The 17,974-nt window shown below is 32.1% G+C and overlaps 7 protein-coding genes across 7 annotated transcripts; 3 read left to right on the top strand and 4 right to left on the bottom strand.

The window, feature by feature from the left end:
* Positions 1 to 20: 20 nt before the first annotated feature.
* Positions 21 to 2,568, top strand: LOC116336951 (la-related protein 7). The gene is made up of 5 exons (XM_031761188.1): positions 21 to 124; positions 204 to 398; positions 463 to 644; positions 716 to 1,365; positions 1,442 to 2,568. Exons 2-5 carry the CDS (start codon positions 224 to 226, stop codon positions 2,319 to 2,321), a joined length of 1,887 nt encoding a protein of 628 aa, XP_031617048.1. The 5' UTR covers positions 21 to 124; positions 204 to 223; the 3' UTR covers positions 2,322 to 2,568.
* An 881-nt stretch (positions 2,569 to 3,449) lies between these two features.
* LOC116337010 (mitochondrial basic amino acids transporter) lies at positions 3,450 to 6,144 on the top strand. Its single transcript, XM_031761285.1, has 3 exons — positions 3,450 to 3,827; positions 4,454 to 4,682; positions 5,033 to 6,144. The coding sequence occupies exons 2-3, from the start codon at positions 4,646 to 4,648 to the stop codon at positions 6,073 to 6,075; spliced, it is 1,080 nt and encodes a 359-aa protein (XP_031617145.1). The 5' UTR covers positions 3,450 to 3,827; positions 4,454 to 4,645; the 3' UTR covers positions 6,076 to 6,144.
* Positions 6,145 to 7,134: 990 nt separating this feature from the next.
* Positions 7,135 to 9,943, top strand: LOC116337212 (gustatory receptor for sugar taste 43a-like). Its single transcript, XM_031761609.1, has 13 exons — positions 7,135 to 7,492; positions 7,561 to 7,615; positions 7,680 to 7,812; positions 7,883 to 8,054; positions 8,141 to 8,305; positions 8,621 to 8,854; positions 8,964 to 9,090; positions 9,161 to 9,257; positions 9,327 to 9,355; positions 9,422 to 9,488; positions 9,578 to 9,646; positions 9,726 to 9,818; positions 9,878 to 9,943. Exons 1-13 carry the CDS (start codon positions 7,336 to 7,338, stop codon positions 9,941 to 9,943), a joined length of 1,464 nt encoding a protein of 487 aa, XP_031617469.1. The 5' UTR covers positions 7,135 to 7,335.
* A 989-nt stretch (positions 9,944 to 10,932) lies between these two features.
* On the bottom strand, positions 10,933 to 11,945 carry LOC116337154. Its single transcript, XM_031761508.1, has 3 exons — positions 11,714 to 11,945; positions 11,588 to 11,658; positions 10,933 to 11,508 (listed from the first exon to the last, which is right to left on the bottom strand). The coding sequence occupies exons 1-3, from the start codon at positions 11,892 to 11,894 to the stop codon at positions 11,233 to 11,235; spliced, it is 528 nt and encodes a 175-aa protein (XP_031617368.1). The 5' UTR covers positions 11,895 to 11,945; the 3' UTR covers positions 10,933 to 11,232.
* Positions 11,946 to 12,342: 397 nt separating this feature from the next.
* On the bottom strand, positions 12,343 to 13,094 carry LOC116337202. The gene is made up of 3 exons (XM_031761587.1): positions 12,851 to 13,094; positions 12,723 to 12,793; positions 12,343 to 12,656 (listed from the first exon to the last, which is right to left on the bottom strand). Exons 1-3 carry the CDS (start codon positions 13,044 to 13,046, stop codon positions 12,381 to 12,383), a joined length of 543 nt encoding a protein of 180 aa, XP_031617447.1. The 5' UTR covers positions 13,047 to 13,094; the 3' UTR covers positions 12,343 to 12,380.
* A 1,011-nt stretch (positions 13,095 to 14,105) lies between these two features.
* Positions 14,106 to 14,933, bottom strand: LOC116337161. Its single transcript, XM_031761526.1, has 3 exons — positions 14,685 to 14,933; positions 14,552 to 14,622; positions 14,106 to 14,496 (listed from the first exon to the last, which is right to left on the bottom strand). The coding sequence occupies exons 1-3, from the start codon at positions 14,872 to 14,874 to the stop codon at positions 14,242 to 14,244; spliced, it is 516 nt and encodes a 171-aa protein (XP_031617386.1). The 5' UTR covers positions 14,875 to 14,933; the 3' UTR covers positions 14,106 to 14,241.
* Positions 14,934 to 16,252: 1,319 nt separating this feature from the next.
* On the bottom strand, positions 16,253 to 17,307 carry LOC116337048 (general odorant-binding protein 67-like). The gene is made up of 3 exons (XM_031761336.1): positions 16,970 to 17,307; positions 16,840 to 16,910; positions 16,253 to 16,770 (listed from the first exon to the last, which is right to left on the bottom strand). The coding sequence occupies exons 1-3, from the start codon at positions 17,166 to 17,168 to the stop codon at positions 16,432 to 16,434; spliced, it is 609 nt and encodes a 202-aa protein (XP_031617196.1). The 5' UTR covers positions 17,169 to 17,307; the 3' UTR covers positions 16,253 to 16,431.
* Positions 17,308 to 17,974: the final 667 nt, after the last annotated feature.

Raw genomic sequence — 17,974 nt, 5'->3', positions numbered from 1 at the left:
CAAAACAGATGTATCAATATCGTTTACATCGCTTTATCATTCGGTACATAACCTAAAACATATGTAGTTCGACGCACCTACCAAACAAATAATAATTAGAGAGTTTTTTCATTCAAAGAATAAAGTAAGTTTAATTTTGAATAAGAGAAATCAGAAAGTGGTTTGGATTGAATTTGTATTAAATTTTGTTTACCATTCACCAGGTTTTTAGTCTGTTATTACAATGGAGCAACCACAGTGTGATATAGATGCTACCAAACAAGCGGGAAAAATACAGAATTCACGTAAACGTAAAAAGCAATATTTTAATCGAATTCGTCAACAAATGGAATTTTATTTTGGTGATTCAAATCTATCAAAGGATCGATTTTTGAGCAAATTAATGGCTGAAAACCCATGTAAGAATGACACAATTCAATTTAACTGTGATTCATTAATTAATCGATTGTTTGGTCATTCCAGATGTACCGCTTGATGTTTTTCTGACATTCAATAAAATCAAAGCAATGGCAAACAGTATCGAAGAATTGCAGAAGGCAATTGATGGTTCCGAGATGCTGGAATTGTCAGATGATCGACAGAGCGTACGACGAACCACGGAAATTCAAAAGAAAGACCAACTCGATGAGTACATGATTTATGTGGTTTGTATTGGGTTTTATTTCAAATTGAAATTTTCAATAGAGCAAAAAATGGAACATTTTTTTGATTTCAGGAAGCATTACCGCCAAATGCAACGCATGATAGTGTTCGTCATCAGTTTAGTCAATTTGGAAATGTGGCGTATGTGTCGCTGCCAAAATACAAAAAAAGTGGTCGAATTAAAGAGTTCGCGTTCGTTGAGTTTGAGGAAAAGAGCAGCGTTGAAAAGTGTATCCAAGCGTTTCAACAATTTGACGGTGTAATTGGTGGCGTAGAAGATGCTAAAAATCTTGCAAGTGTCTCATCCTACATAAAAGAGCAGGAAGAATTGGAAAAAACCGAGCAGCCAGAAAAATTGATTGAAGATGAAGACAAAGAAAATAAAACGGAAGATGAGAAACCGTGTGAAAGTGAGCCAAATTCTGATGATGAAAGTGTTGCACCAAAGCAGTCACTAGATGCACCATCCACCAGTAATGATGAAGATGTTCCATCGGAACGCGCGAAAATTGATGAAAGTGCGGGAAGTCAGGAGAAAGATAATGAGGTAAAAGAGGAAGAAGATTTTGTACCGGCAACAAAACGTATGAAAATAATTGAGCCTGAGAGTGACAGAGACGAAGCAGAAGATAAAGAGGGTGATGGTGATGGAGATGAGGATCGAGAAGGTGAACATGATGCAGAGAAAGAGGGCGACGGTCAAACCGAACCGAAAAAGAAAAGGTATTACATTTTAATCATATTTCAATATTGTTTGATTTGAAATTTGAGCGTTATTGTTTTATTCATATTTTATCAGACGTCGTCGACGTAATCGCAACCCATCATGTTCGGCGGTCAAACAAGATATTGCACCGGTTGCAAACACAAATAAATTAGCTGATGATACAAAAACAATCGATGATCCAAATCAAGCACTATCTCTGTTGCGCGTTACAACAAAAATACAATGGAAACGCTTGCGTAACCAATATTTACTGCTTCAACGAAAGAAATATGCAGAGGTGAAACAATTGCTGAACCAAAACAAAACTCGGAACCAAAAAGTGTCAACATTGCCTTTGGCATCCGTTCGACCAGTCACAATGAAAAATAAAAAGTTTGTTTCACCAACATCGACCAAGCGCATTTGCACGCGAAACATTAACTTTTATGGTGCAATGAGAGATGAACAAAATACAAACACCTACGAGTGCAGCATCATTGATTCAAACACTGAGAAGGTAGAAGATGAGCAAACTAGCGATAAAAAGGCGAAAACAAAAGATCTTCAAATCGAATTCAAGCCGGGTATTATTGTGAAGGTTAATTTCGATGACGCATCCACGGATTTGACCGATTTCAAAGCGGAAATGAAACAATATTCATTTGTTAAATATGTTGATCTGAAAGAAGGATGCACATTTGCTCATGTTCGTGTCGACGAATCGCGTTCGGCCCCAATTCTAATTAAGCATTGTGCTCCGAAACGTTGTCAAATACTCACCGGAGACTGCGAGAATGAATATTGGACAAAAATCGCAAAAGATCGTCAAGAAAAACTCACGAAAAGATTCCAAGTAAAAAAGACACGGAGCAAGAGAAATTTACGAAAAATTATCAAGAATATTGCCGAGGTCAATGTGGTGAAAACACTCGATAATAAAACCAACGTATCTCACATTCGATTTGAGGATTAAATTTAATGGTTATGTCAATGGAAAAAAAACGCTCGACTCAAAGGGGTTTATGTAATTTGCTGTATTTCGATTGATATGTAAAAATTTAATGATTAATTTGATTTTATTTTTTAATTTTAATGCGATGTAAACAATTGTGTAAGATGATCCCAGGCATGATGATTGCTTTTTATTATTTCACACATAAATGATGATATAAAATAATTTTCAAGAAGAAATCAATAAATATTTCTTTTTTTAAATATTATTCATTCGTTCCGTTTTAATCTCCATGCCATGATGTAATTGAAGCCATTATTTGGATTAAACAGATGAATTAAGAATGAGCATAAGTTAACGGACAAGTTTCATTTTCTAGCAACGATAACCATTCGTAAGCAGAGAATATATGAAAGTAATCAGACGAGTTTGCTTTCTTCGATGCTTCTGCTTTTGTTCGCAATTTTTGCTGTAATGATGTTGAAAATATTTTGTTTCTTTCAGAATAATCTTGAATTATGTCGTTTTCTACTGGCATTTAATGTATCACGTTTTCGATTTTTTTTCAGTCATCGGACGCACATTCATTTTGTTTATATTTGCTTCGAAAACTTTCCAAGTATATTGAAGTCCCACTTCATATTCACCCGAATGTAAATAAATGGTTTCAATCAAACTGTTATAAACGTGTTTGAACATCAGAATCATATTGACGTTAGTCGACAGATAAATAACAATAGATTACGCAAAAATGAGTCTCAAGACTTTTTTCTTTATCAAATAATATAAAAATATTTTGAATATGTTGAACGAAAGTCGATAACGATTGTTATTTGGCGCGAAAATCAAATTGCTGTTCAAAGCTATTTCTCCAAGAAAAAGTTTGGGTTTTTGAAAAACAAAAAATTTTATCTACTGAATGACGGTTTTGCAGTTTGTTGTGATTCTTTCTGCAAAGATAAACAACAAAAAACAATCAAGCATTATGAATGTATCGGTGCAACTAAAGCTATTCATTTATCTCTCTGGCCTATTACAACTGATAACCTCTTGTTACCACTATCTCATTTTAATCATCGAACCGTTCGATGAGCTAATTGAAAACGGATGCTTTCGAGTTCATTGCTAAGTAGTCGGTCGTATAAGAAAGTCAAGACATAATTTCGTTTGGAAATTATTATTGAATTGATCCAAGATTCTACGAATATAATAAATTATAATAAGATTTTTCACGAATACAATAAATTTGTCAGTGCTAATAATCTTCAAAATTTCACATACTAAAAAAAGGAATTTGTGAAGAGTGCAGCATATTTTCATGCAAAATTAAAAGTTAACAACGGTGGAAAAAACCGATCATATTTGTATAGACATTTGTTATCCTAAGTAAAACCCCATGGAATATGTTCATTTAACCACGAACATAAGTTTCCTTCTGGATTATCGCCTTAGCTACCGCGCTGGTAAAGTTAAATCGAACGAATAAAAACGAACGATTGGATACAACTGGGAACAGTAAATTAAAAGGTAATCTACGTTTATATCGCAGTTTCAAGTTTTCAATTTTAAAAAATGTGCTTAAGAAAAGGTTTCAGTGCAAAAATTCATAATAACATTTAATCGAATTGTATATTTTTGTATGTACTATTGTACTATTTTTTGTTCAATGATTCCAGCTTATAAAACAGCTTTGTACAGCTTTTAAATCGATGCAGATGTTATCAATAAAAAAAAAATGTAGAAAATTCGCTGTCAATTTATTTCAAAGCGAGTAGAAAATACATTTAAGCAGAAATCACGTTCGAGTAAAGATTACATTTACACTGTATTTTTTCCTAATAAATTTACTATTTGCAATGCTGTTTCGATGGAAAAAGTTATCACAAATGACTCTTACATTGTTTGAAAAATAAAAATCATTTTTCATCGGAAATTACGATTCAATTGTAATACGTTCGTTTGTGCTGATAAATGTAGAGTGGAAAGTCCTTGCATACATTGGCACGTGAAAGGACTAATAAAGCATCTTGTAAACTCTTATCGCATTGATTTTAAACACTTTATTACACATTATTTCGCCAAACATCTCTACTCTAAGCATTTCATTATCACGAACCGTAACTTATATTCAATATGTCTTTCATTTAAATTAGGTAGCATCCAATTTGCTAAAGAGAGTTGAAAACTTTAATTCAATACTTGAACGTATTGCGTGGCAGCAAAAAAGAAATTGATTGGAGGTGAAAAACGTGCAATCTTGGGGGAACAACGGGAACAACAGCATCATCAGGGAGTGATCAAAAGCGGTATCAAAATCGGTGGGTCAAAACAAAAGTTAAACTAAAATGTCGGCTGTGGATTTTGTTGCTGGGTGTTTAGGAGGTACGTTGAGTCGAGCCTACACTTTTCATATACACCAAAAATTCTATTCCGGTCATTCAAATTTTCATTATTGATTCAAAACATCCTATAAACTATTTGAGACGCTTACTCCAAGATAACGACTGTCTGTTGTCACTTTAACATTTTCGATTTGAATAGCAGATTATTTATTGCTCATGCAGGCAAATTTGTTTGTTTTGAGTTAGATCACGTGTTTGTCTCATGAACATTATCTCTGAAAATGACCACTCGAAAATAAAGTGTATTTTTAATTAATGACCTTTAACAATTTTTTTCCCAGTGAAAATAGACTGATATATTCTTTCTTTTTTATTTGAATCAACACTTAGGTTGTGCGGGTTTATTGGTTGGTCATCCTTTCGACACGGTTAAAGTTCACATGCAAACGCAAGATGTGAAAAATCCGAAATACCGTGGTTCGTTCGATTGCTTAAAATCACTCATGGCCAAAGAATCGTTTCGCGGTTTATATCGTGGAATGTCGAGTCCAATGGTGGGTGTAAGTGCAATAAACGCAATCGTTTTCGGAGTATACGGAAATGTACAACGAGTGTCATCGAATCCGAACTCATATATGTCGCATTTTTTAGCCGGTTCATTGGCTGGATTTACTCAAAGTATCATTTGTTCGCCGATGGAATTGGCAAAAACGCAACTGCAATTGCAAAAGCATAGGCTTGGCATGGCGAAATTCAATGGGCCAACTCAATGCCTATCGTATGTTTATCATTGCAATGGGATCAGAGGTGTATTTCGAGGGCTCGGCGCCACTGCACTTAGAGATGTGCCTGGATTTGCATCGTATTTTGTATCGTATGAATTTTTGATGCAATTAAAAACCAATCCGGATATATTATACACATTATTTGCCGGTGGTACGGCTGGCGCCTTTTCGTGGACATTCACAATACCAATCGACGTCATTAAATCACGTTTACAAATTGATGGCATGAATGGTGAACAAAAAATGTACAATGGTATGATCGACTGTTTTCGTAAGAGTTACAAAACAGAGGGGAGCGCATTTTTAACGCGGGGTCTCAATTCAACACTACTTCGGGCATTTCCAATGAATGCCGTTTGTTTTGTGGTCGTATCAGAGACACTTAAACACTGGCAATATCATATCGAAGGGAAACCACCTACAAAGACAGTAGCAATAAAACAAACGAAAAATCCAACAGAAGATCATTGGCAACATAAACGAAGAATAATGCAAGGACTTTTACACTTTAGCAGCGCATTTAACGATGCGATTTGTCCTTCGGAAATCATGGAAATTGCATACGATTGGTTTGAAAATAATAAAATCCATTTCAGCAATAACCGCGTTAACTTTAAACCGAATTACGAGACATATCTTGATGCATAAAAGTTTTTTTTTTTAAAGAAATTTGAATTTTTTTGTATTTATATTATTTAAGTTAGGAATATCGATTTTTTGTCACATTACAGAATGCTTAAATTAAGCTATTCATCGAAATGTGTAGTTCAGTTTGTCATTTGACAACAAAAATGTTACAAATTACGCTTACTATTAGGAAATAAAATTTTAAAAAATGTGATGAAATCTAAAAATCATTTGTTTTGAATGTCATCTTCATGCTTTTGATCAATTGTATTGTTCGTTCATTGAAAATGTCAATCAATATTTTCTGTTTAAATAACATTTGACTTAATCCATATTTGCAGCGCAATTTAAGATGCGCATTTGGATAGTCGTTTTGCATTATTTGCAATAAAATTACTTTCATTTTTTAAGGCGATAACCTTTTCGTATCTGTAATCAATTATATTACAAACAATAATGAGAGAAATATATTCCGCAGATGAGACTGGAGAACCAACGGTTTATAAATAGGATTTATTTAATAACAAACATATTTAATTTATTTTATTTAGTCGATGACACTCTTTACTTACAAAATATTTTCTTAATCATTTTGTTGCATTCAAGCTCATGTAAGTATTTTGCTCTGATTTCTTCTGCATAACCTATGGTTTTGGCATCAAGTGCAGAAAAGTTAAAATAAATTGCAAACGTATCAATTAAATGAAATCCACAACAATTATTTGTCGTATAAAATATCGAAAAGATTTGAAAAACGGAAAATCATTCTTTATGATGGAAGTTTCCAGCAAACAACGTCAAACAGACTTATGATGAAGTTGGAAAATTCCACTCTAAACGGTATTCGGAAGAACTTTGTTCATATTTCATTGCAATTTATTATAAATTTGATGAAAAAAACTGAATGAGCGGCATTGTATGCTGTCTCATATTCGGTTTATGTCGTTTCGCATTCAATGTAAATAATAAATAGATTTTTTTTCGATATAAGGCATTATACTGGGTAAACAAGGGATTTGTGCTTAACACGAAGGTAGACTTTTCGATGGTAATTCGATTAATTTCATTTTGAATGACATATTGGTGTGGTCAAATGGACAAACAGAAACAAATACAATAATTGGCATGCGACATATTAAATCCAACAAGAGACAGTTCACTTTTGACCATATTGGCGAAAGTATCGTTAATTTAGTTCGCTCTCTTACTTTGCCACCAACTTCAAACAATTTCCGGTCTTTATTTTACAAATGATTTTTCAACCATAAAGTTAGCCACATCATGGAAATTCAAGAAAATTCACTTCCCGTATTTTATATTAGCCGAATTCTTGGCTTAGCACCATATGTTTTTCGTCAAAATGGAAGAAATCGAGTGGATGAAATTCGACGATTACCATGGCTCTGCGTTTATAGCATTTGCTTCTTACTTACTGCAGGTGAACAGTTTAAAAAAAAAACACATTCGTTATTTAGACATTTTCCGTTTTCTATTTTAATAATATAGTCAGTCTAACATTTCGATTTATATTCATTGATTCGTATGATAAATTGCCAATTCGGTAAGTGTTTTTATTCAATGTTTAAAAAAAATTTCAAAAGAAACTGTGTCATTTTTTTTATAAGAATGAGAACACCTACACAGAAATTTGTGACGGTATTTGATGTATGTGTCGTAGTGGGAGCTTGTGTATGTGGCGCGCTAACAGGACTCATTGGTAAAAGATTAATTCAACGAATTAACGCAAATCTTCGAAAAGTAATTTGAAAGATATATTAAATCATGTTTGTTCGTTCAGAGGAAATAATGTTTTCTTGAAAATTATCAGGCAGATGATGAATTGGCACTATTCAATGATCCAGTGAATCATAAAAAACGAGGCATTTGGTTACTTTTCATTGTTTTTTCATTAATGACTTGCATGATTGCATTAGATATCATATCGAAATTGAAAAGCGCCAAGAAGTATAAAACTAAACAAGAGCAGTTAGGAAAGTTAGGTATGATTTACAATGAAATTTATTCACATTCAAATGTTAAATAAGAAAGTTTGATGAATTTTTTTATTTTTTAATTCAATCTTTAGCTAAGAACCTTCCGAATGAGCGTATTCACATCGAAAACTATTTATCATTTTATCTGCTTTATTATATATTGATGGCGCTCCACACGCAATTCGCGCAAGCAGCGTTGGGAATTTATCGTCGATATAATCGGCTGAATTGCTACATCAAAAATATATTTTCATTAAGTGAGTAATCATTTTTAATAAATTTTATGTGTAAAATTTTGGTTCGCAATACTCTCCAATAATTGGAATATTTTGGCATTTCAAAAATGCTTGCGAATAAATTATCTATCAATATAAAAAAAAAAATTCACAAAGATAAAAGAAAAGTAAAGATGTTTTGAAAATGTTCATGTTCAAAATCTTCAAAAATTTCATAAGAATCCTTGATTCTTTTCAATTCGTATTTGCGAATATATTTGAAATATATGAAGAAAATATTTGAATATATGTGATGGAATTCCTTAGCATTAAGTACTTATTTAAAAAAAAAAATAGAAAAAATCCTGGAATCAGCCTCCAAAACAAAAGCAACTAAAGTGGATGTTCAAAATGCTACCGATACAGCTGTGCGTGAAACAAACAATGAAAATCATTTGCCCGGCTCCAATCCAATTCAAAAACCAACTGGAAGAATAACAACCGTATCGCGTGCAAACTTAGATGAAAATCATGCTACGCCCGCATTTAGCACAGGCAAATATTCAGCGTCCACCAATGTCATTGCATATGGTTTCTAATTTTTGAATAATTAAACGAATTCCATTCTGTGCTTGATTTGCCGATTAAATTTCAATTAAATCGGTTCCCTTTGCTTTTGTTTTCGTTCGAATGAATCAAGGTAAATTTCCAACAGTGACTACACCAACAAGAACTATAACAACAACGCTAACTCGGGCCAGTTTCGTTTTGGATCGACTTTCCTATACACATGCCATTTTGGGTGAAACGGTGACGTTGGTTTCGAGGTGCTTGGAATTTTATTAATTTAATTGTTTGTTTTCGATGTTTATTCACTTTTGCCACTGCGAAATATAGGGTATACGGACTGACGTTATTAGTTATGTTGGCTTCGTGTTTGCTGCATCTTGTCGCGACCAGTTATTTCTTATTTCTTGAACTTCTCAATGATCCGGTAACTATCTATACCAATACTTGATTTATACAGAATATAAATTGACATGCATTGGTCATTTTTGAACAGGATTTCTTTGTTGCCACATTGCAATTGCTGTAAGTACTAGTACATATTAGTTTTTATGAATTTAGTTTTGAAAAAAATTCGACGCCTTTTCGTAGATGGTGTTGTTTCCATATTTCGCGACTGCTCCTACTTGTTGAACCATGCCACATGGCTACCGCTGAGGTAAAATCCATCCATATCATTTTCTTTATTGGTTTTCTGCTGTTCAATATTTATTTGTTGACATCTCATGTGTAATTTGTGACTGACAGGCCAGGAAAACCATTATCATTGTTTGCGAAGTATTAAGAAACTGTAAGGATATGTCAGTTGAACCAATTGTAAGTAAATATTTGAACATATATCACATTCATCATCATCAATTATATTTCATCGTTGCCTTTTTTCGGTTTGATGCAGCTTCAACGCTTCTGGCGACAATTAATTGCCGATAAAACTTATTACTTTACGGCCAGTGGCATGTGCACCGTTGAACGACAGATTTTGACATCGGTTTGTACATTCAACTTCGTTTTTCGTCACATATTTTTACGTTCTTTTTATTATTTCAGATTAGCGGCGCAATTGCTACTTATTTAGTGATTTTGATTCAATTTCAAAAGGCCGATGGCGATTAAGGATGTATTCTTTTCAACTAATGATGAAAATTAAAAAAGGAAATCAATATAATATTCAAATTTGATGTGCCCTTGCATTAACAATAAAATACATTTAATCAAATGAGGCGAAAATGTCATTCATTTTATTTATTTAATCTCTTCCAGCAATGCCACCAATTTTCCATGTCTCGAATTATCTGAACCTTACCTTTTCTGGAATAGTTTATTTTCAACATTTTGGTGGATGAATTTTATTTAAAATGAACTATAGGTATTCTCTTGCAAATAAATGACAAAAAAAAAGTTGATCTCTTTGCAAGTTTCAACTATTTACACAAAACACGAAGATGATGATTTCAATATGAGTGAATTTCATCAAACAATTTCATAATTCAATCCAATAGTAAAAATACTGTTTCATTTTATAGTTTTTATTTGAAATTTTTAAATGTTCATATATATTTGTAATTGTAATCATTTCCGAATGAAAAGAACATCTTACACTCTACTTTATTCGTCGCACATTTGCATTGTATTGTGAAGGTAATTTTCAGTTTTGGTGAATAATTATAAGACAGTTTGTTTGGAAATTGATTCTAAAGGTATATATGAAAAATATACTGTGCAGGCGAGTAGATCTTTACCTTTCCAACAATATTTTTTTTTTATCAAAATCGGTCAACAAACACAGACAGGAAAGGGATCACATAAGGAAGTGTTGGTTGATATAAGCACAGATACTATGTTTAATTATTTTTTTCTTCAAACTCATGTGTGTTTTCATGAGCAAATTTTCTAATGGAATATTGATATAAAAATTATCCTTTTGTCCCAATTGAATACTATGACGGAAGCATAAATAACATACCAGCCAAACGAAATCTATAAACTTTGTCAATTTACACCATTTTGTATCTATATTGAATGCCAAGATAAATTGAAAGAAAAGTAATGATGTAATGAATAATAAATGGATGAATAAAACAATAATATTCCGTTAGCCATCTCGTTTCTTTGATCTTTTATTTCATTTAACAGCCTCATGGAATATTTATTACAATTACACTGGAATAGTTTATTTTCAAAATTTTAGTGGATGAATTTTCTTCAAAATGACTCAAATATTTTCTTGCAAATAAGTTGGGGTGTTTTATTGTAAAATTTGAAGCAAGCGTTAATGGAATTCCTTAAATTTTGGAGAGACTCTAAGTTTCGGTTAATTCGGTCTTTTTAAATAAAATTTTGTTTCGAAATTAGAATCAAATTGCTATAAATCGGATAGTTAGAATGCAATTGTTATTTGGTAATTAGGCTTTGTTCACCGTTTCACGTAATTTGGCGCATTCATCGGATTTGATTTGTTTATCTGCTGGGCAAGATTTGAAGAATTCTGATTCAAGACAGGCGTTGACTTTCAGAATTATATCGCTGCAACCATTTACATCGTTAGCCGTTGTTTTAGCCATTTCAGTGCATTTTTCTATAGTTGAATCGGCAATAGATCTTTGATGATCCTCCAACGGCATATCATTCAGAACGAAATTTCGCAAGTTATCTTTATTTAACTGCTTTTTATCATCAATCTGGTTTGGTGCCAAAATTGAATTATTAAATGTCAAGTAAATTGTGTAATTCACAAAAACATAATATTAATCCACTTACAACATTCAACTTTTTCCCAACACACTCGATAACACAAATGAATGCTTCATGTTGTTTCTCTTTTCGTTGGTCTGAAAATATTTTGATTTTTTTAAAGGCATAGCCATTCGATAAGAAAGCACCTACTAGCTAATCCAAGGTCTTCAATACAATCCTTCATCAATTGCTCCAATTTTTCGTCATATTCTTTTTGTTTCGTATTATCAACATTACAACATGTATTTGCGTTGATTTCTTCAATTCCGTCCGTTGAAATTCCGTGCACTACACCAAGCAAAACTACGCACATCCACAAACCGTTCTTCATTTTTAATTGGAAATTGTTTATTTTCCTTGGCAGAAACTGTAAATTTGCTGACATTTCAAATCAAAATGAATATTTGTTCATGGTGACATTCTTATTTAAACATATACGAGTATCATTGCGGAAATGGAATTTTTATAATAAGACAAATAAATTATATATTACATATTTTAAAGAGATTTACTATCTCTGGTAAAATATCGATGTTCATGTTTTCATTTGAATCACGAACTTGATCATATATCGCATTTCCGTTGACATGACACTATCGAGGAAATGATGCACGCTATTCTAGAATCAGATAAGTTTCCGGCAGTTCAACAAATTCGACATGTGTGATTTTTTGTTTGAAAGATCGGAAATTCCAAAAATACTTAATGTTATAGATTCAATCAGTCAATCAGTATAGGGATTGACGTAAAAGGTCTGATGAAGATTTCTATACAAAATGTTATGTTCACGCTCAACTTTATTTCAGTGCAAATGAAATTACATTTTGTTTATATGTTCACGTAAATCTACGCAGATTTTCGAAGTGTCTTGCTTTTCAACGGGACAAGATTTAAAGAATTCCATTGCAATACAATGATCAGCACGAATTGTCATGGTAGTACAGCCGTTGATTACAATCTCCGGTAATGATCTAACCTTTTCCATGCACTTTGTTATCGTTTCTTCGGCCACTGCTTTTTGATGCTCTTCTAATGGAATTTCATTGACAACATTTCGGAATCCAGTCTCATTCATTCGTTTGTTGGCAGTAATCTTTCATGTGAAAAATAATTGAAAAATAATTTCAAGAATGAATGTTTTGCATTAGCTTATTATTACAATATTCGCCTTTAGGCCTATGCATTCGATAATGCAAGCACTGCTTTTGCCCAGTTCAATTTTTTCCACATCTGTAATCAAATACAGTTAAAAAAAATGTTACATAATAAAAAAGAGTAAAAACCAACCAGTTAAGTTGAGCTCTTCCAAACATTCGTTAAGAAATTGTTTGTATACCGGAGTGACATCGGCTTCAAATTTGTCGATTAGAAATTTTTCAACTTTGCAACATGTATTATGATTTATAACCACAATTACACTTGTCTCACTTAGTACGAACCCCAAATTTATAGCAAATAGAATAATAAATATGCAGATATTCATTTTTCACGCTGATTTTTACGTTAATAACGTTTGTATTGCTTCGTTTGGATTTTTGGAATAGAACAGTATTTCAATGCACTGTTTACTTTTAAAGGGAATCCATTGATCGTAATTAGAGAGATGATCAAATTTATCACTGATTATCAGTGATAATAAACATTCTATGTGTGCAGTCATGTTGAACAAAAACATGTAATTTTTTGAAGAGATGCCAAAAGGGGAAGTCTTGATTACAATGAATCCAGAAATTAGAAAGCTTAACCTTAAATCCGTGTGTCGGGTCAAATTGACCCGAGGTATATTCTTTTGCAAATTAAACATACAAAAAATCGGATGTATAGTCGAATGTCCGCACATGTGAAAGTCGAAACTTGGGGACTAGGTTTAAATAATTGTACCAAAAATGTACTTGATTGTACCGCAATTTATTTTTAATTGTACCTTACTCGTTTCGATAATATTTGAAGCCCGAATTTCGAGCTAACTCAATATTGTGATCGAATGACGAAAACAAAACTCAAAGATATTTTTTGACTTTTTATGGCTGATAATAATTGTACCTACAATGTACCTTCAAAATAATATCATCATAAAGTCATTACTTCGATGGTGTTCTTCTGCAGAACATGTCCTTCAAAATTCACAGGGGTTTCCCGAAAAAATGGCAAAAATGAAAATCAACGATATTTTTAAAAAATTTATTGCTGATAATAATTGTACCTAAAATGTACCTTTCAAAAAAGGTTGGTATACAGATTTCAAAATTCTTAGAGATGTTCCCATATTACAAAATATCAACAGGGAAATTGATAAAAGGACAAACTTGACGGTAAGTACACTTTGTTATTATAAAAGTAATTGTACCATACGAAATATAATTGAACCATGCTAGTTTACAATTGTACCTCACTGAATCTAATTGTACCATGCTCATTTCGAATTGTACCTCACTGAAACTAATTGTGTCATGCTAATTTACATGTATCATACCTTTTTCCCACCAACACATGTATAAAAATTTGGACAAATTCAAACTAATTCAGCCAGTTTTGGCGGTGATTAAATATTATTATTTTTTAGAGTGCAAGTGCGTTTATTCAGGCATATTCAAAGTTAACATTTTTTTTAAATCTTCAATGTCAAATTAGTTGTAGATTTTTTCAAATACAGAGCTTTATAGCAAGGCTTCATTCTTCTAAGCAAAATGGTTTGAAAAGCGTCTGGCGTGACTAGCGCGCTTGAAAGCTTTATCAACACAAATAAGGGCCTCTGCTGGAATGCGGCTACAGCCACTTGTTTCGTCGAGTCCATTGTTCGGTAACATGTTGATGTGTTGAATGCAGTTTACTACAGTTTCATCAACTATGGCCTTGTGATGATCCTCTAAAATCAGTTCGTGTTTGATGAATGTCCAGAATCCAATTTCATTGAAATTTTTATTTTCATCGATCTAAAAATAGACATTTAACTAAATTTCTATTCATTTACGTCTTATTTTAACTCACAATATTCAATTTTGTCCCAACACAATCAAAGACACAAATACCCTTTTCACGTTGCAATTCTGGTGACATATCTAGTAAAAAATACTCAATATGTATAAAATTAAAATGAAATATAAAGCTAAGAAATAATCACGTAGGAGTTTGACGTCATCAATACAATGCAGTGCCAATTTATGCAGCTGGTTCGCAAATTCTATGCGACTCATCCTTTCTCCAGTATACTCATTTGAGTCCAACAAGTTTGGCTCTCCATATACCTTTGCAAGTGAAGTCTTTTGATTTACGGCGAACAACGTGACAAATATCCAAAAGCAAATCTTCATTTTGAATTCTCTTTTACTCAGAATTAACAAAATGACGTTATTGAAATTCACAAGTTAAATGAACACGGCATTAGTGTATCATTCATTTTTAAAGGAAAATATGAATATCGTGAAAATATATTTCAAATCTCCATTGAAGTAATTTAGTTTAAAAGAACGGAAATTCCGGTATTGTTGAAAAAGTTAATAATTATTATCAATAAACATAGAGTTATGAAAAAAGTTTATTAAAATAGAAAAATGAAATATATTGTTCCAATGGATGAAGATATGTTCGTGTTTGGATGTAATCATTATATATTGAATAATAATTGAAAAGATCGACAATCAAAATGTTCATCTTTTAAATTTTTTCGATATTAATTTAATGGATTTCTATATTGATGAAACCGCTCGTAGTTTTCAATTCAATTTATGAATGCACCGAATAATCTTCTATGTTAGGCAAATTGAGTTATTTGCAATTCAGTTACTACTGAAAATGTGGTTTTTTGTATGGGTGAAAACTTATGAATCTTATTTTCTTACCAAAATTAATAATCTCACAAATCTGAAGATATGTCATTCAAAATCAAGGGTAATCCCATACAAAATCGAAGGGCAATCGCACTTTGAACACTGCAGTTGTGCTGCTCTCTGACATTTATAAGTTCAACCCTATGTAAAGACATTGCTTTCCTCTTCTTCTTCATTTACAAGAAGCATGTGCGTTATAGCAACTTAACTTTGAGATACCAGGTGGCAGCATATCTGCGTGTTCGAAACCCAATACATTGCTTTAAATGGAGTGCGAGCAGAGCGTGTACAAAATTTTCGATAAGAAGTCGATTATTTTATTACATTTTTATTTATTCTTTTACAAACCATTTGTTTTTACTTGGAATGAAATTTGTTTCATTAAAAAAATCTGCATGATAATTAATTTCATTATTATATTGCAAAATTCAAAAACTATCTGCTGATGTCTAAGGTTTGCGAGATAAATTTAATAGATAATAGTTCTATAAAATGAATCTTTATTTTAACCATTTTTCCTTTCATATGGAATGTTCAAAAATCATTTTTCTCATTGAATGCTCCAAAAAACTCATTAATTCCGACACATAAATTACAGATTTAATTCGAATGAAGAAAAAATGTTAATTTCTCGCAACATTTTAGTAAATAAAAAAAATTAGTAATTTTTTTTTGTATGTTTAAATTATCATATAAATGTTACCTTTGTAAGTGTAAGCAAAAAAAACACGTACGTTCGTACCAATTGGTAAATAGAATATTACATTTATTCGCAAAATTGTGTCAGGTGTTTTTGGCAATTTTCTTTGTTATTATTCCGTGCCAATATGTAATTTCTGTAAAGTAACAAAAAAATAAAAACATTGTTTTTTGCTTTATTGGATTCCAAGTACATTTCATTGTATTTCTTTGGATATAATCAAATTTGTTTACACTTTGTAACAACATGAACATTGAACACTGTTTTATACTGAATTGCTTTGAAACGTCAACGTTTGGAAATTGGCCTTTTGTCGAGTGTATGTCCATAGAATCAGTCATTTATTGTTGTGTTGGCGGTGGTGGTGGTGGATGTCCACGTGGTCCCTTGAACTTTCCGCTTTCAACCATTTCGCGGAACTTTTTACAACCTTCTGAAGTGTCTTGTTTATCAGCTGGGCAAGATTTGAAAAGTTCTCCTTTAGTGCAATGAAAGACTCTCGCTGTGATTTTGCTGCAACCATCTTGGCTCTTCTCCTCGGAACTATCTGGAGTTTTTACTTTTTCCAAACATTTTGTTACAGTTGCTTCAACAACGGCTTTTTGATGATCAAATGGTTCGGCCCAATTTGTTACGAAAGTTTTATAATTGGCTTCGTTTAATGTTCCATCAGAATTAAGCTATGAATAAAAATAAAACACCAACATTTAAAATGTTTGAATATGAATACAACGTAAACATCAACTCACAATTTCAGTTTTATTTCCAATACATTCGGCGTAGCAATCGAATTTCGGTGGCTTTTCTGGCCCTTGTGGACCTAAAAGTGATCATTTTTCTTGAGCAGTCTGAAGTTTTTATTGAATAAATATAAATTACCATATGTTTTATGACATTCTTCTGCATTCTTGATAACTCCTTCAAGGAATTCAGTTTTGGTGTCCTTGTTTTCAACATTACAGCATTTGTTGTTATCCCAAAGATGAGCTGAATTTGGTGGGCCACGATGATGCTCTTCCGCAGAAACTAAATTGGTTGCAACAAATGCAATCACAAAAACGCACAAAAACACTTTCATTTTCACTTCTGTCTGTAATGTTCTCTGTCGAATTCTATTTCAGTTATTCTGAATTTAATTTCGACCGAAAAATAATTTGCCAACTCTTGAATTTTGAAAGTGGTGAACCAGTGAATGATTATACACTCAGGTTGTCATGCCTATTTATACTAGTTTTCGACGTGTTCATCAAGTGCTAAATTGCGGAAACGACATTAATTTAAAAAAAAAAAAAATAATTATTATTATTGTCGGAAAGTTCAATTAAGTTTGAATAAGAGGCAAAAAACACAAATTGTATTCTGGTATGACACATCTATCAAGATTCAATTTTTTCTGAGCTAGGCATACAAATTGGAGATGTTATTGCGATTGCTTCGTTTTACGTTTGAAGTTTCAATTTGTGAGGGCAACATTTTTGATAGAAATATGTAACGGAAATCATATGTAGTCAAAGTTGGTTCTTTCACAGATAATTTTCTTCGATTTTAATACCGAAAAAATCTCCACAGTAATCAATTTTATTATCGAGTTAGCTAGTATGGTTTTTTATTTTTCACAACTCTTTGAAAGTTAGCCAGCGGAAATTAATAAATGACACAAAAGTATGGTATTAGATATAAATCATTAAACAGACTAGTTGCTCGTTTTATACTAACGTACGTCACGCGTCGCCCATAAAAACTCATTAAATTATTTTATTTATTTCACCATTTGACGTATCAGCAATTATTTGAAATTATTTTGGAAGTTGTTTTAGAATGAAATTGAATAAGAATTTTTTTTTTGTGTTTTACTAAAATCGAGAGTATAATCTTTTTTGTAGA

Source organism: Contarinia nasturtii, unplaced genomic scaffold (assembly GCF_009176525.2).
Source record: "Contarinia nasturtii isolate CC-2019 unplaced genomic scaffold, AAFC_CNas_1.1 Cnas_scaffold_220, whole genome shotgun sequence".
Lineage (NCBI taxonomy): Eukaryota > Metazoa > Arthropoda > Insecta > Diptera > Cecidomyiidae > Contarinia > Contarinia nasturtii.
The sequence above is the reverse complement of the archived record's forward strand: the minus strand, read 5'-3'. Positions and strand labels throughout refer to the sequence as shown.